The 15,632-nt window shown below is 45.9% G+C and overlaps 1 protein-coding gene across 1 annotated transcript in view; it reads left to right on the forward strand.

Annotated features, from left to right (window-relative positions):
- LOC144142325 (N-acetylated-alpha-linked acidic dipeptidase 2-like) overlaps nucleotides 1-15,632 on the forward strand; it is a 52,902-nt gene that overhangs the window by 26,486 nt on the left and 10,784 nt on the right. The window contains exons 8-10 of the mRNA XM_077673746.1: nucleotides 3,306-3,526; nucleotides 7,717-7,816; nucleotides 13,450-13,681. Coding sequence (XP_077529872.1) covers nucleotides 3,306-3,526; nucleotides 7,717-7,816; nucleotides 13,450-13,681 — 553 coding nt within the window. The remainder of the gene's footprint in view (nucleotides 1-3,305; nucleotides 3,527-7,716; nucleotides 7,817-13,449; nucleotides 13,682-15,632) is intronic.

Raw genomic sequence — 15,632 nt, forward strand, 5'->3', positions numbered from 1 at the left:
GATATCTTCAACGTGCGGAGGAGGCCCGCCAGCTCGCTCGAGTTCGTATAACGGACCAGCAGCTGGTGGATGCGGGCCGCTACAACCTCCGACGCCGAGACGCCGAGTACCAACCAGGGGATCGTGTGTGGGTTTGGACTCCCATTCGACGACGCGGACTCAGTGAGAAGCTCCTGCGACGCTATTTCGGACCCTACCAGATTCTACGACGTGTTGGCCAACTTACCTACGAAGTGATCCCTGATGGTGACTCCGGCATATCACGACAACGCAGGCGGCCTGAAGTCGTCCACGTGGTTCGCCTAAAACCTTTCTACGGACGATGACGAACTTTTATTTTCATTTGTTCGGACTGTCGCTTATGTTAGCATCGGGTCGATGCACTCTTAGAGGGGGGGTAATGCCGCGAACCATACATTGGGTTTGCTTATTTGTGTTTTGCTTTTACCGCCCGGCTGCGCCGGTCTGCGTTATCTCTGCGCCAAGGGAAGCGCGTGTTCCATTCTTTCTTTCTGTGCCGCATGCGTTATCTGTTGTGATGGGGAGAGCGTTCCGATCTAACGTGAACGGCCCAGAATGATCTTCTTGGATCTACTATGTTCTCGATGCGAATCGACGTTTCGAGAACCACGCGCGCCGAAAGATAAAAGGCCTGCAGTGCGGACGCCGGGGCATTCGATTCGACGACACTCGCCTGTGCAAGTCACTTTGTTGACCGCTGCTTCGCCGCCTCTGTATTCTTTTGAGTTGTTAGGGGAGCACAAGTTCGCTCCAATAAACGTGTTTCTCATTCAACACAACTGCATCGTCCTTGTCTTCGTGACAATATTTTGCAGGTACATTCTTTGGAACCTGTAGACTGCAAATAATATTAATACAAAAAATCGTTTTTTTTTTTTTTTTTTGTCTCATGCTCGGGGCTGTGTCCCTCCCTCCCTCATTGTTTTCGTCTGCCGTCCGCACTCTACTGCGCATGCGCATCTCTTCAGCCCCGTCAGCGTTTGGGCTGGCGTCAGCGCAGTCCACTATAAAAAGAAATAGTTAGGCGGCGCCCGGTTTCGATCCCACGACTCTCTGGCCGCAACGGGAGGTACGTGGCGCTCTTCAGACTGTGATACAAACCGAGACGGGAGCATGTGCTACGAACGCGCCTGATGTCCTTCACTCATTCAAACTACGTCAAGAAGCTACTGATACAGCGAAGGCACGCGAAGCTGAACGTCAACGGAAACGACGAACTGAAAACTAATGGGAACTTCAGTTGGCCCCATGGCTGCTTCGCATACTACTCAGGGTTCCCCTACGGGAAGATGGTGTAATTTTTTTTTTGGCAAATTTTTGGTCTTTAAGACCTGTGCCTCACCTTGAACTGAAGCGGTTTCCCTGATAGGGCCCTAGAAGTCTGAAAGCGGAATTTTTACATCAGCTTAAGGTGTGGTGCCAAGACGAATGCTGGAGGCCATGACAGTAAGCCGCACGGCAGCATTGTTTTAGTGGCACACAAGACAAAAATAGGTATGGTATACTTAAAAATTTTCCCCAGCCAAAACAATAATGTAGTCATTCCTATTCCTCTGTGCGGTTTTTGCATTGCGCATTGAAACCAGTGGAGCTGTTTGAATACAAATTGTAGTGTCACGTTTAAACACTGCATTCTGACAGCATTTCAGATTTACAAATAACCCGGGCCATCTCCACCAATGTGAAACCTGGGGATGGGCAAAGCACGCAGTGTATTTAAGTGTATTCTTGGTGCCCTGGTGTTTTTGCCCACGGAGATGAAACCGTTGGAGGTACAGGTATACAGATTTCCGGTAAAAATCTTGTGTCTTTGAAGCATGGAGCACTCTAGCGTGAGGCATAAACAAGTGTCCCGGTGTTTTTTTTAAAGGAGCCATGAAGACAAAATACAAGTTGGGTTTATTAGAAAGACTGCTTAGTCCCGATAACAATGATACCAATATCATCGCAATCTTCGAACAAATAACGAAGATATTAAGGAAAACGTGTGAAGCAGTCGCGACCCCCTAGCCAATTTCCCGCAACTTTTCTATGACGTCACGGAACCTTGTTTGTGCGACTGGCGGCCGCCTAACTGACCTGTCGCGATGACACATGACTGGACGTCTGTAATGGGGCCTCTAGTTCCGTTTGACCGCATCACTTGAATGCTAACGTGCAGTTAAAGGAGCCATGAAGACAAAATACAAGTTGCGCTTATTAGAAAGACTGCTTAGTCCCGATAACAATGATACGAATATCATCGCAATCTTCGAACAAATAACGGAGATATTAAAGAAAACGTGTGAAGCAGTCGCGACCCCCTAGCCAATTTCCCGCAACTTTTCTATGACGTCACGGAACCTTGTTTGCGCGATTGGCGGCCGCCTAAGTGACCTGTTGCGATGACACATGACTCGACGTCTGTAATGGGGCCTCTAGTTTCATTTGACTGCATCACTTGAATGCTAACGTGCAGTTAACGCACTGAAAATTATGTTTTATTGTTGGCCCGTGTGACGTCATGCTTGCTCATAACACGTCACTGTGGCGCAAAATTTGAAAGTTTTTAAATACTTCTTGCTTTTTTTTCGTTAAAAAAACATCTTTTGGGGCTGTAATAAAGCTGAGTGAGATACTGAATCCTAGTTCTTTCAAATTAAACAAAGTTGTATTTTCTCTTCATGGCTCCTTTAACGCACTGAAAACTACGTTTTATTGTTCGCCCGTATGACGTCATTCTTGCTCATAACACGTCACTGTGGCGCAAAATTTAGAAGTTTTTAACTACTTCTTGCTTTTTTTCGTTAAAAAAACATCTTTTGTGGCTGTAATGAAGCTGAGTAAGATACTGAATTCTAGTTCTTTCAAATTAAACGAAGTTGTATTTTCTCTTCATGGCTCCTTTAACGCACTGAAAACTACGTTTTATTGTTCGCCCGTATGACGTCATTCTTGCTCATAACACGTCACTGTGGCGCAAAATTTAGAAGTTTTTAACTACTTCTTGCTTTTTTTCGTTAAAAAAAACATCTTTTGTGGCTGTAATGAAGCTGAGTAAGATACTGAATTCTAGTTCTTTCAAATTAAACGAAGTTGTATTTTCTCTTCATGGCTCCTTTAATACGAGTTACGTCCTAGCGCGAGGCGTAAACGAGTTTCCCGGTGTTTTAGTACCGTGACTACATGAGACGATGAGTATGACAACGACAGGAGACGCCGACGGCCCCAGCCCCTAAAAAAAATGTTGAAAAAAGTGTTGCAGGGCCTCTTTAAGGTGTGGTGGTGCGCACGCAACTGTGCAGGTTCCAACTGGCAGTGGGCGGAGCGTGTACGAGGAGTGGGCATCCACCTTCCCCAAGCACCGCAACGTGTCCCGTCTGCTGTTCCCGCCCACCACTGGTGCGACCCCAGTGGCGCCCTCGCTGCCCCTGGAGGAGGGTGAAGAAGGGGACGCCTTCCTGCTTGAACCCCAGGGTCTACTCGCAAGCTACATGCATGCCGCCTCGCTGCCCGTTCGCCCGGCGTGAGTGCAGAGCTGTTTAAACCGTACTGTTAGGACATTGTCTGTGATCACGGTGGTCTACCGAATAGTTTTAAGGGGAAACACTGCTCTTAAAACAGTTCCTTTTATTTTTAAGTAGACTCTGTGAAACTTGCCAGTCTTGCAGCTTTTTTCCCACTGATTTCTAATATGTCATTTTTCGAGTCAGTCAATTAGTTCTCAAGATACCGTATAAACCGGATTATAGGTCGACCCGGTATATAGGTCGACCCCCTACCTTGAGGTGGGAAAAGTTGACAAAAAAAATAATTCGGCACAGAAGCGCACTCACAATGTCTATATTTATTTTCGACTCCCGTCCGTCACTGCCACTCACTATGCCTGCCGAAGTCACTCGTCCGAGCTCTCAGAGTCGTCCAAGGATGACTGCTTCGCACTGTCATCTTCCATGCCATCAGGTGCGTTGCTGATGGAGCACTTCCTGAACGCTCGTGTAACCATGTTGTCGGACAGCGACTGCCCAGAGAAGGACACCCAGCTTGACACGGTCGCAACCGGCCCGTTACGTCTTTTGTTGTCGCCGGCTATCCACTCATTGTACAGTTCGCGGAGCCGGTCCGCGCATGGCCTCCGGAGCGATCGTGAGCGAAGTTCCCGGACGAAGTCCGCCACTTTGTTCTCCAACTCGGGGTGCACCGCTTGACGTCCACGGAACGATCGGTTTCGGGGATTGCACGCGCACAGCTTAGCTTTCTGGCTCCGCCAGTATCGCACAATTTTCTCCGAAACGCCTAACTGGCCTTGCGCCGCCATATTTCCATTCTGCTAGGTGACTCAATTGCCGTCAGCATAAACGCCGCGGTGAACTGGCGTCGACTGCCGCCACTCATCTCGGAACAGAGACGTACAGAAATGTACGCACGCACGCACAATAAACCAGTAAAAGACGAAAAACTAGAGAAAAGTGAAATCAAATAAAGGCCTGATAGTGCGAGAGAGCAGTCCGACACGAATGGCGATGGCGACGGACTGCGCTTGCACATTGTTGCCAGGTAACGATTTACATTCTGCCAATGACCGCTATATAAGACGAGGGGTGACTTTTGTGCGAATTTTTTTGGAAAAAAACTCGACCTATATTCCGGTTTATACGTAATTAGAGATAATCAGCCATTTTTGGAGGAACAATAGACAAAACAGGGTTGGTCATAGAACTGTAATGTTTACATTTTTCAACACTGAATCCTGCTGAGTGCAATAAGAGAATCTGTTTTTTAATGCACCGCATGGAACTAATTTTACAGCTCATTAAACTTTGGTGGCACCAGTGGCAAGGAACCATAACCATTTTGAATGCCAATTTCAAACGCGAAGGTTACTGAGCTGTAAAATTAATTCCAAGCATTGCATATATGTGTGTGCATGTGTATATATATATATATATATATATATATATATATATATATATATATATATAGCTGACGTTTTGACTGGAGGACCAGTCCTGGTCCTCCAGTCGAAACATCAGTAAACCACTGTTTTTGTTTTTAATCGTAAGTCAAAACCATTTTCTCAACTATTTCTCCTGGCTCTTCAAGAAGTTTCTTGTACTGCCTATAAATATATACACACACCCTAAGGGCCCCAAGGAGCATTGCATAGGTGGGAATTTGCACAATCAGTATTTGAATCACATGCGAAAGAAGAGAGAAAAGGCATGCACAGAAAAGAGGCACATCGTGGTGGGGCCCTATTCTTGACTGCACAAATTCCCGGGAAATTCGCCATGTTTTTTGCGTAAGCACAACTTAAGCAATCAGTGACATGCTGCACCTATAGCTATGACGACATGCAGTGTAATTTGACGCTTCACTCATAAAGATCACAACCAAGGTATCAAACATTGTGCAAGGAAGATATAAAAACACTTGGCTTGTACTATAAAAATTAAGGCGATAGCTGAGGCTGGCAAGAGAAACACATTTCTGGAGGTCAAAATTGCCGTCAACACCACAAGGCGATCGAGTAACGTTGATCCGAAAGCGAGCGAAAGGCGGATGTCGAGCAAAAGAACCCCACACAATTTTTTACCATATTTTTTTATTTCAATTGCTTTTAGTGGCATAGTTGGGCTCTCTGCTTCAATGCAAGCTTTGTTGCGTTATCACCTTCCCGGCTGCCACCGCCGCCATGCCATCGTCTGCTGCTATGTTACAAGTTTATGGCGTGATCAGAGAAAAAGATGACCGCGACCATCACTTCTATGACAAATAAGAGCAGCGAAGCACTACCCTTGATAACCACGGAGTGTACTGATGTCGCCGATTCACTCATTCGTCAAGCTTGACTTCAGTCAGCGCTGTAATGAACAAACGAGTCACTTTTCTTTGTTATTTTTCTCTTGAGTTCGATCATGTGACCCAGCAGCTGACTAGGAAGAGTGTGGAGAAATCCCGTGAATTGGGTTCTCTTTGTCATAGAGAGGTTTGTACTGCCCTCTTATGTTGCGGTTATGCCAAACAAATAATTTTTATTTTATTGCCAAACATAGAAGCAAAATACTGCACGTTATTTGTATGCTCCCTGATCGCTGCGTTGGAAACAGTTGAAACTATAATTTCTTTCGGTAGAAAACATGCTTTAAACCGCGTGCATGCGAAACTGCACCTGCTGCAAATTCGCGGACATTTCACGGCGCTGAAGGTTGCGGAAATTTTTTGCCCTATTTTGCGGCAAAAGCAGCCGCCATTTTCAAGCTGTTACGTAACATTACGTCACTTTTACGCAGGCTGAAGTTGCCAAAGCGTGACGTGTCGGTCCTGCCAACTGTTTAAATTACGTCACACCTTCTCAGCCAATCACAGAGAGGACGTGTATTACAAGCAATATTATTGTTGAATAGCAAAGAGAGGCTTACGTAGTCATGTCCGGTGTAGTTAGTGTAGTTTTTCATTGCCTGCCAGGAATTGTGCACTTCACGTAGGGAGAAATGAGGCAAACTGTACAACTGTTGACAGTAAACGTCATGAAACGTCAAAATGACGACAACACTCGCAACCGCTTTGTCAACCGGAAGCACGTGACCAAAATTGAAAGCCAATCAGGAAAGACTCCCGGCAAATTCCCAGATTTCCCGGGAATTTCTGCAGTCGAGAATAGGGCCCGTGGTCTCAAAATCATAACATGGCTTAAGATGGGCTTTCTGAAGTGTATCAGATTCCCTTATTGCCACAACGCTTTCCGTAACACACTCGTAGTTTATCGTATTCGTAGTTGTGTAGTATTATATTTTAGTACCGGATCGGATATATACTATCAGGGTTCGCACAGGTCCTTGAAAACCTTGAAAACCCTTGAATTTAGAAGTGTCAATTTCAAGGCCTGGAAAGTCCTGGAATTTTTAAATGGTCCTTGAAGACCCTTGATTTTTCCGGAGAGAATCAGTGGCCCTGTCTTTTCACAAGTATTCAAAGTGTTTGTCGTGGATTTTAGGTGCTAACAAATGTAAAGAAACATTGTAACGATCAAGTTTCAGTGTTTTGCGTGAAATTACAAGTTTGGTTGGAGCAGACACTTGTCAATCCAATCCATGTCATGATACAATCCAGTGAAAGCCAGTTTCTGTTCTCTATCTTGCATCTACCATCTAGTCTGTGGACGCATGCTCCTTGCATGTTTCCTGTGCCTCATACGCTCCATCTGCGTTTGCTTTTACGTGCAAATGGTGGATGTGTACATTGTTCATCCTGCCTTGCAGCAACACTTGCGGATGTAATTTTAGCTGATACTCTTGGTGACAAAGGAGGAGATGCAGGCAACATTAACCAAGTTTAAAAATCAAACAGATTCAGCAAACACAAATGAAAAAGAAAAACCTCTAAATACCAGCCATGAAATAAAAAATAAGCTGGGGAAGCATTTACGAACCCGTTAACAACTATCTAAATGTGCACTAATGTGCTTAGGTATTGTGCAATAAAAAACTTTTGCATTGTGTTGGAAAAGTTATAAATAATCCCATATAAAACGTTAGATGGGGACCTTGAAAATGTGTTTCCTGGTCCTTGAAAGTCCTTGAAAACCCTTGAATTTTTGTTTTTCAAGCCTGTACGAACCCTGACTATGTAGTCTACAGGATGTGTGAGGGGTGATGTATCGTCACACAGTTCGTATGGAGGAATGCGCTCACCAACAGGCTTTTTTGTGCGCAGGGTGAGAGCGATGGACGCGGAAGGCAGCTACGCGGCCTTCTTCTCTCGCGCGGGTGTGCCTGTGGTGCAGATGAGCTATGTGGACGACATCATTCAGAAGGTGAGCACGTCCTTTTTGTAGACGTCGCGGAAGAACGCTGTGTGGCAGGTCGGCGGAAACTCGTGCATGGCTGTATGTTGCACTCTTATACCTGGATGTCTTGCTCTGTGATTGGCGAAATTCTAGCGCCATGAACGCAAGGTTTGTGTCCGATTCGGAAGAGGTCAGGCACGTGAAATCATAGCTTCGCAGTATCTGTTTAGATGGATTCAGGTTTTTTATATTTTTTTTCTGCATGCTGGTGTGCTTCTGGTTGCTGGCTAGGATGTTTTATCTTTGCTCTGTTCTCTGATGAACTTCCATTTGGTAGTTCAGTTGAAAAATGGGAATATAATCCTTTTTATTTCTTCTCTGTCCCCCCCCCCCCCCCCCCCCTTCCGGCTTGGCGGTTAGTTTCACGCTAAATTGTTTTTAGCCCATCTTGAAACTGCGCCACTCCCAACTCATGCAATTTTTTGTTCTTTCCCATGTTTCTGTAGGCCCTGAAACAGAATAGTCCACCTGCTTCTTCAGCAGCAGTGTGTCCGTGTGTGCTTCAGTGCAACAAACTGGCTCAGGCTTTCTTACCTAATCACAGTGTGTGATGGGGTTGCGACGGCCTAGTGGCTAAGGCTGCGGCAGTAGTCCGCGGGTATGGCTCAGGGAAGGTGCCTGTTTATTTATGTTAGAAGTAAGCAGTGGAAGAGCGTGCGTACACGTGCAAGTTTTTTTGGCTAGAGATTCGCAGTTTCTCTCAATTCTGAAATAGCTACAGGCACAATATGGTGAGGACAGGAAAGAAACAAGCGTCGCCAAAACAGGGCGCCAGCTTGTTTCTTTTTTGAGCACGGCAGGCAGACCAGTCTCGCTTGTTTTGTCTGCCTTCCTTGGCATATTGCATCTTCAGCCTTTTTGAAGGTGCCGCGAAGACAAAATGCAGGCTTGCTTCATTAACACGACTGCTTTATCCCGATAGCAGTGATAGCAATTTCATTAGAAACTTCCAAGCGCTAGGCTTGGTATTAAAAGGGCCAATGCAGACAAAACACGTTTGGTTCATTCGAAAGGTTGCCTCGTTAGAATCGTACTGACACCACCTTTAACCTAAACTTCGCTCAAATAAGCTAGATAATGAGGAAAAAAGGGAATGGCCATGCGACCCACACGCTCATTTCCCAAAACAGAGCCTATGATGTCATCATAGCACCCAGCTGTGTGATTGGCGGAGGCCGGCAAAAGCAAACGCAAAGTAGGCAGGGCTTATACACTTGCCGAACGAGCTATTTGCGCTTACATTTAGGGCACGTTATTTTTATATCAGTAAGAATGGTGGGACAAACAGTGAAAGTTACGAAAGCACACCTAAGCATAGAAGCGCCGATGCGTACTTCTGTTGGTGCTGCGAGCACTGTGCTTGTTTTAGCTGCACAGCACTGCAGCTCTTTGGGGTTTTCTCAGAGGTCACTGGCCAATGGGTGTCAGCAACGGCGTCTTACGTGACCATATTTGTTCAGCGAACACCATGTTTCACGAAGCAATTATTTTCTCCCTGAACAATAACAAGCCAGGTTTATATACGATCACTAACAAACCCAAGGCAGAAAACGGCCCGCTGCGGTATGGTGGCACCATCTAGGTTGACTAGCAGTAAACAAGTCTCCACTTCACAGCGAGTTTAGCTTGAAGACCCGTTCTTACGATGTCATTGACACACAATTTGTCGACACAATCAAAATTTTAGCTTAAACTGATTAATTTTGCAGTAAATAAAGCATCGTTTGCTTCCGGACAACTGCTGGTGGCACTATGCAACACGAAATCTTTTGAATAAAACAAACTTGTATTAGGTGCAGAGTACCTTAGGACCGTACAATGTCCGTCCGCGTCCGTGCGCATAGCATTTACAATCGCAAAAAATCACACAGGCACCGGCAGGATTCGAGCCTGTGTCTGGAAGACCAGACAGAGTTAGTGTCAGTCGTCTTACCCATTGGGCTACGACCGTGAGTTAGTACCCAAGAGTCAAACGGCTTACTCCCTCGCCTGTAACGGTGCGGAGTACCTTAGGACCTCCCAATGTCCGTCCGTGTCCATCCTTGCGCACACCACCATCAAGCGAAAATCAAGTGAACTTCTATTCGAACCGTGAGTTGCAGTTTTATTTAGGGAATAATCGAGATGCAACTCGCGGCTCAAATCAAATGACATTCGAGGCGCAAATCGGATGTCATTTCGAGTTCCCGTACTCTGCACCCTCGCCATCATCCATCCACGGAGTGGAGATGCTGCCATTTTTTGTCTGTCTGCATTGGCCCCTTTAAGGAAAAGAGATGAGGCAGTAGTGGCCCCTTGCTAGCCACTTTGTCGCCAGGTATTTATGACGTCACGGAATCTTGTTTGTGTGATTGTCTGCTGCCGAACTAGGCCACTGTCAAGAAACCTGGCTGGTCGATGTTAGAAGCCCTCTAGTTTTGTTTGATGTTATCACTTGAATGGTAATGTGCACTTAACACGCTTATAACTGCGTTTTGGTGCTGGCCCTTATCACACGTCACTGTAGCGCAAAATCTTGAAAGTTTTTAACAGCAAAGCTGTTTAGCAAATCGTAATTTTTCGTGTCCGCAGTTAAAAATACCAAGAAATTTGCCGAGTGTGCACACATGAGCACAGGCCTTGCAGTGACCGCCCAGCCATTAACAATGCCAAGAAAATGCTTAGTCGCTACGACCGCCAAGTGTTACCCGGCACATGTTTGTCAAGCCAAGCATACCCACTTCAGGAGATTGGCCAACATTGCGGCGATTGCCCGGCAGTTAAAAAAACCAAGAAAATGCACAGCGCTCATGTGCGCGTGCCTCACGGCCACCGCCATATCTTTTGTCATCTGCACGCATTTGCAAGCCAAACAAATAGACTAGGGAAATTGGCCAAGATAGCTCCCCCCCTCCACCCACCAAAAAAACCTCCAGCATTCGCTGTAATGGTGCCAACACTTGCTCACAACGAGAAAGACACGTCATAGCGTATGCCCGTCCGAGGTGGTGTCCAGTGATTATCACTTCCGAAAAAATGAAAGAAGCTCACGCTTACAGCATCAGAGATGGAGTAAAGGTCGTTGCAGCAGTGAAGGAGAAAATCGGCTGCAATTGTGGACTTAAAGGGACACTGAAGTGAATTTGTGAAGGTCCAGTTTTTGCTTGCACTGCGCAGACTGGCTCAAATTAACACACTTTTCTTCGTTTATCCAGTTGATAAGTCGGTAATTATTTTATAAAGCGGGAAAGAAGAAAAACTACCATGCGCGGTCTGCGGTGGCCGCACCAACTGAACGCTGTGACGTCGGGAGGAGGTGCACTGTGATTGGACGATGTTAAAGAATAGCATTCAAACAAGTTTCGGTTTCGGTTGTGTAAAACAACATGCTTGACATCCGGCGTTATCGTTGTATGAGCATTCTCGATATCTCAGTAATCGTCATACCGTGCTTCTGCCATGTTGTCAGCTGTAAAATGCATAAGATAAGCCTCCCAGGATGGCTTCGAATCGTATCAATCACTAGCCGAGGCTTACGTGGCTGAACGCCCTCCGCGTGATTGCAGCCGCTCTAATGCCATGCACTTTTCCCCCATATTTGGAGCTTGCCTCACTCATGCCTGTATCGTAAAAGCGTGTTTGCACCAGGCCAAGGGTCTGTTGATTCTGGATTGTGCCCACTGCCCGCAAGTAGTCGGTGCTTGTGTGTGGCAACAGCACGCCAACGAGAACTAGCTAGCGTGTCAGTGTCAGTCTGTGCACGTTCTGCGAACTCATTCGTGGAGCAGTGAACGTTACGGCCCGAAAATGGTGAACTCAGTATAGAAAACATCTGAAGAAAACGAAAAAATCAACTAACAAAAAAAAATGGATGTACCCTTGGGGATTCAAACTTACGGCTTGCAAAATAACTAACTCAGCGCTCCAGACCTCTTGGCCACGGGCCAGCATTGCCCGTGTTGGAAATATAAGACATATAATGTCGAACCAGTTTACACTTTTATTTAGTTTCAGCATTTCAAGCACATTGGGTGACTATTTGTTGTATAGCGCTCATGCAGTAAGCGGCCCCTAAACTTCCACAATATCTCACGTCTAGCAATTGCATTTCTTACACGGAAAAGCGTTCGCAGATGTGTGGTTGTGCTGCTGACCGCTGTGCTTGTTCACCCAGCGCAAAAAAGTGCTTCCTGCTCCCTAGTTTTGCGCTGTACGGTAAAAGTTTCAGTTGATTTTATTTCCTTACGACCTGTATTGACTTCGCTGACTCTTCTCCCGCCTTCAAGTGGCCTTAGAGTTTCTTACCACCGTACCAGCCAGCAAAGCGTCGCATGTGCGCTTGTGTGGCGCGACCTGTACTTGGAGCTTGATACAGTGTACAAACGAACAAAGTAAAGAAAGGCACATTCTTTCATTCAGAAACGTGTCGTGGCTTAGTTTCAACTAAGCGAACAAATTGCGACGACCCATCGGCGGCCGGCGAACTAAACACTGGGCCAACTGATTCTGTCGGAAGGTCGGCGAGCCGTGCAGTAGCGCAGTCAAGCCAAGTCATTTCCTCCTGATGTCACACGAAAACGCCACAGAAAATGGGCGAGGATGCAGAGAGGAGGACAGCATTTTCGAATTGATTTTTCTACTAAATAAATTTGCGTAAGCGCGCTCACACAGTGGTCGAAACATGGCCTATGGACTCCGGACTACAATTTGTGCTAGTAATCCCGCAGTGTTTACAAATCACCTCAGTGTCCCTTTAAACCTTCCTGATGGTCGTGAAGGTTGCGTGCAGCTTCACCAACGTTCACATCTTACGCGTTAGTGTCAGCTTCCTTCATTTTTCTTCTTGATATTATTTGGATTTTTTTTTTTTGTTCAAAAAACGTCTTCTGTGGCTTTACTGGAACTGACGAGGCTACCGAAGGCTAGTTCTTTTAAATTAAACAAGAATATATTTTTTTCCTTTGTAGCACCTTTAAAGGAGCACCGACACGAAAATTTCATGTTACACTTTTATTGCTTTTATCGATGCTTAATGGTCTGGCGAACCTGAAACAGCACTTCAAATACTTCAGCGCGCGATAGTTAATTACATTGAACGGCCTGAAAATCGTTTGTTTCAAATTCCCGCGCTTTCATCCCGAACGCAGCACATGACAGAATCCTGACCTGACCTCACCGCTTTGTGCGGACGTCACCGGCGCCCGCTTGAGAGGATGTTGCGCCCGCTCACCGCTTGTGGGGCCGCGCGCATGAAGTGACGTCACGAGCTTTTGACGAGCGCTGCCGCGTCACTTCTTTTGGCTCTCCCTGGATGATGTCACGCTGATGTCCATTTGCTGAGTGCCGCTCCGTGCGCTGCTCCGTCGGCACGATAAATGAGATCCAATTGAACTATGTTCTTCGTGTCGCAGGCCGCTCATATTTCACCCAGGGTATTCTGTTGAGTGATGGAAGTGAACTGTGCAATAATATTAATGCCGAAAATTGGTGTCAGTGCTCCTTTAAGTGTATGCTATTCCGAAGCGATGTGCTGCCCTCACTACCTTGGAAGAATGCCTCACAGCCTCATCGTAAAAGAGCCTCGCTCCTCCCTGGCCTTTTTTTCCCCTGCTCACCTGCAGATGTCGCGGGTGCCGTTCCCGAAAAAGCACACGCAGTACGACCGGTTCTCGCTCTTCCGGGATCACGTGGACCCCGATTTGCGGGCGCACGCGGCCGTCGCGGCAGTGGCCGGAGAGCTGGTGCGCGCCCTGGCTGACTCCCTGTTCCTGCCCTTCAACCTGTTCGACTACGCGCAGCTGCTGCGTGACCTCTGCCTCAGCCTGCACCTCCACGCACACGGCCTCGACCTGGGTCAGTTTCACCCCGCGCGACCTTTGACCCCCGTGCTCGCCGGGGAACGTGTTTCGATGCCTTCGGGGGAGGTTGTCCCAACACGAGTGTTGACTTTAAAGGAGCCATGAAGACAAAATACACGTTGGGTTTATCAGAAAGACTGCTTAGTCCCGATAACGATGATACCAATATCATCGCAATCTTCGAAGAAATAACGGAGATATTAAAGAAATTGTGTGAAGCAGTCGCGACCCCCTAGCCAATTTCCCGCAACTTATCCATGCTGTAACGGAGCCTTGTTTGTGCGATTGGCGGCCGCCTAACTGACCTGTCGCAACGACACATGACTGGACGTCTGCAATGGGGCCTCTAGTTCCATTTGACCGCATCACTTGAATGCTAACGTGCAGTTAACGCACCGAAAATTATGTTTTATTGTTGGCCCGTATGACGTCATTCTTGCTCATAACACGTCACTGTGGCGCAAAATTTGAAAGTTTTTAAATACTTTTTGCTTTTTTTCGTTTAAAAAAAAACATCTTTTGTGGCCGTAATGGAGCTGAGTGAGATACTGAATCCTAGTTCTTTCAAATTACACGAAGTTGTATTTTCTCTTCATGGCTCCTTTAATGTCGGCTCGCGCGGTGGAGGTATGGAATTTTCGAGGAATGGTTTAAGGAGGTACACTGCTCTTAAAACTGCTTCCTTTAATTGTTTATTGAACTCTGTGAAACTTGCCAGTCTTGCTGCATTTTTTCCCGCTGATTTCAAATATGCCATTATTTTTTTTTTCAGTCTGTAAATCAGCTCTCCAGATAATAAAAGATAATTTGCCATTTTTGGACAAAAAATGGACAAAGCAGTGTTAGCCATAAAAATGTAATGTTCATATTTTCCAGTACTATGAATCTTGGTGAGTGCGATAAGAGAATCGGTTTTTTGATGCACCGCTTGTGACTAATTTTGCAGCTCATTAAACTTTGCATCAGTGGCAAGGAAGCATTTCGAATGCCCATTTCAAACACCTAAGTTGAATAAGCTGTAAAATTAGTTCCAAGTGGTGCATCAAGAAACCAATTCTCTTATTGCACTCACCAAGATTCATAGTACTGGAAAATATGAACATTACATTTTTATGGATAACACTGTTATGTCTATTTTTCCTCCAAGAATGTCTAATTATCTCTAATTATCTTGGTAACTAATTTACTTACTCAAAAAATAGCAGCATACTTGAAATCGTTGGGGGAAAAGTAGCAGGACTGACAAGTTTCACAGAGTTTACTTAAAAATTAAAAGAAATTGTTTTAAGAGCCATGTCCCCCTTCAACAGCTGCGTTATACTTCGCTTGAAAAAGTGAGTGAAAATTAGGAGTTAATTTAAAACTTGAATTCTTAGGCCAGCTAGGCCAGCTACAAGGCATTGCACTTACAAAGTTGCAGTCACTGACCAGGTCAGATGCGCAATCTTGTGACGTTTTAAATTCCATGCAGTATCCTTGTTTGCAATGAGCATGTTAAGCTCATTGTGAGCAAGGATCCCATATGGGATCTGAAACATGAAAGAAGTCATGCATTTGAATTGGTCAGTGACCATAACTTCGCTGTGAACTCACAACCTTACAAGACAGACTACCATCGAACCCTGGACTAAGCCATTGCCCTGTTTGCATTGGAGTATGTGGCGTTGTGCCTGATGAAGGAAGTGTATGACAGCTGCATCTTACCGGTACTCACCTACAGGGCAGAAACTTGGAGGCTCACTAAGAGGGTTCAACTTAAATTGAGGACGACTCAGCGTGCAATGGAACGGAAGATGATACGTGTAACGTTAAGGGACAAGGAGAGAGCGGAGTGGGTCAGGGAACAAATGCGCGTTAAGAACACACTAGTAGGAATTAAGAAGAATAAATGGGCGTGGGCAGGGCATGTAATGCGATGGCAACATAACCGTTGGTCATTAAGGGTA

Source organism: Haemaphysalis longicornis, unplaced genomic scaffold, assembly GCF_048455015.1.
Source record: "Haemaphysalis longicornis isolate Haplotype H1 unplaced genomic scaffold, Haemaphysalis longicornis Haplotype H1 scaffold_6, whole genome shotgun sequence".
Taxonomy (NCBI): Eukaryota; Metazoa; Arthropoda; class Arachnida; order Ixodida; family Ixodidae; genus Haemaphysalis; species Haemaphysalis longicornis.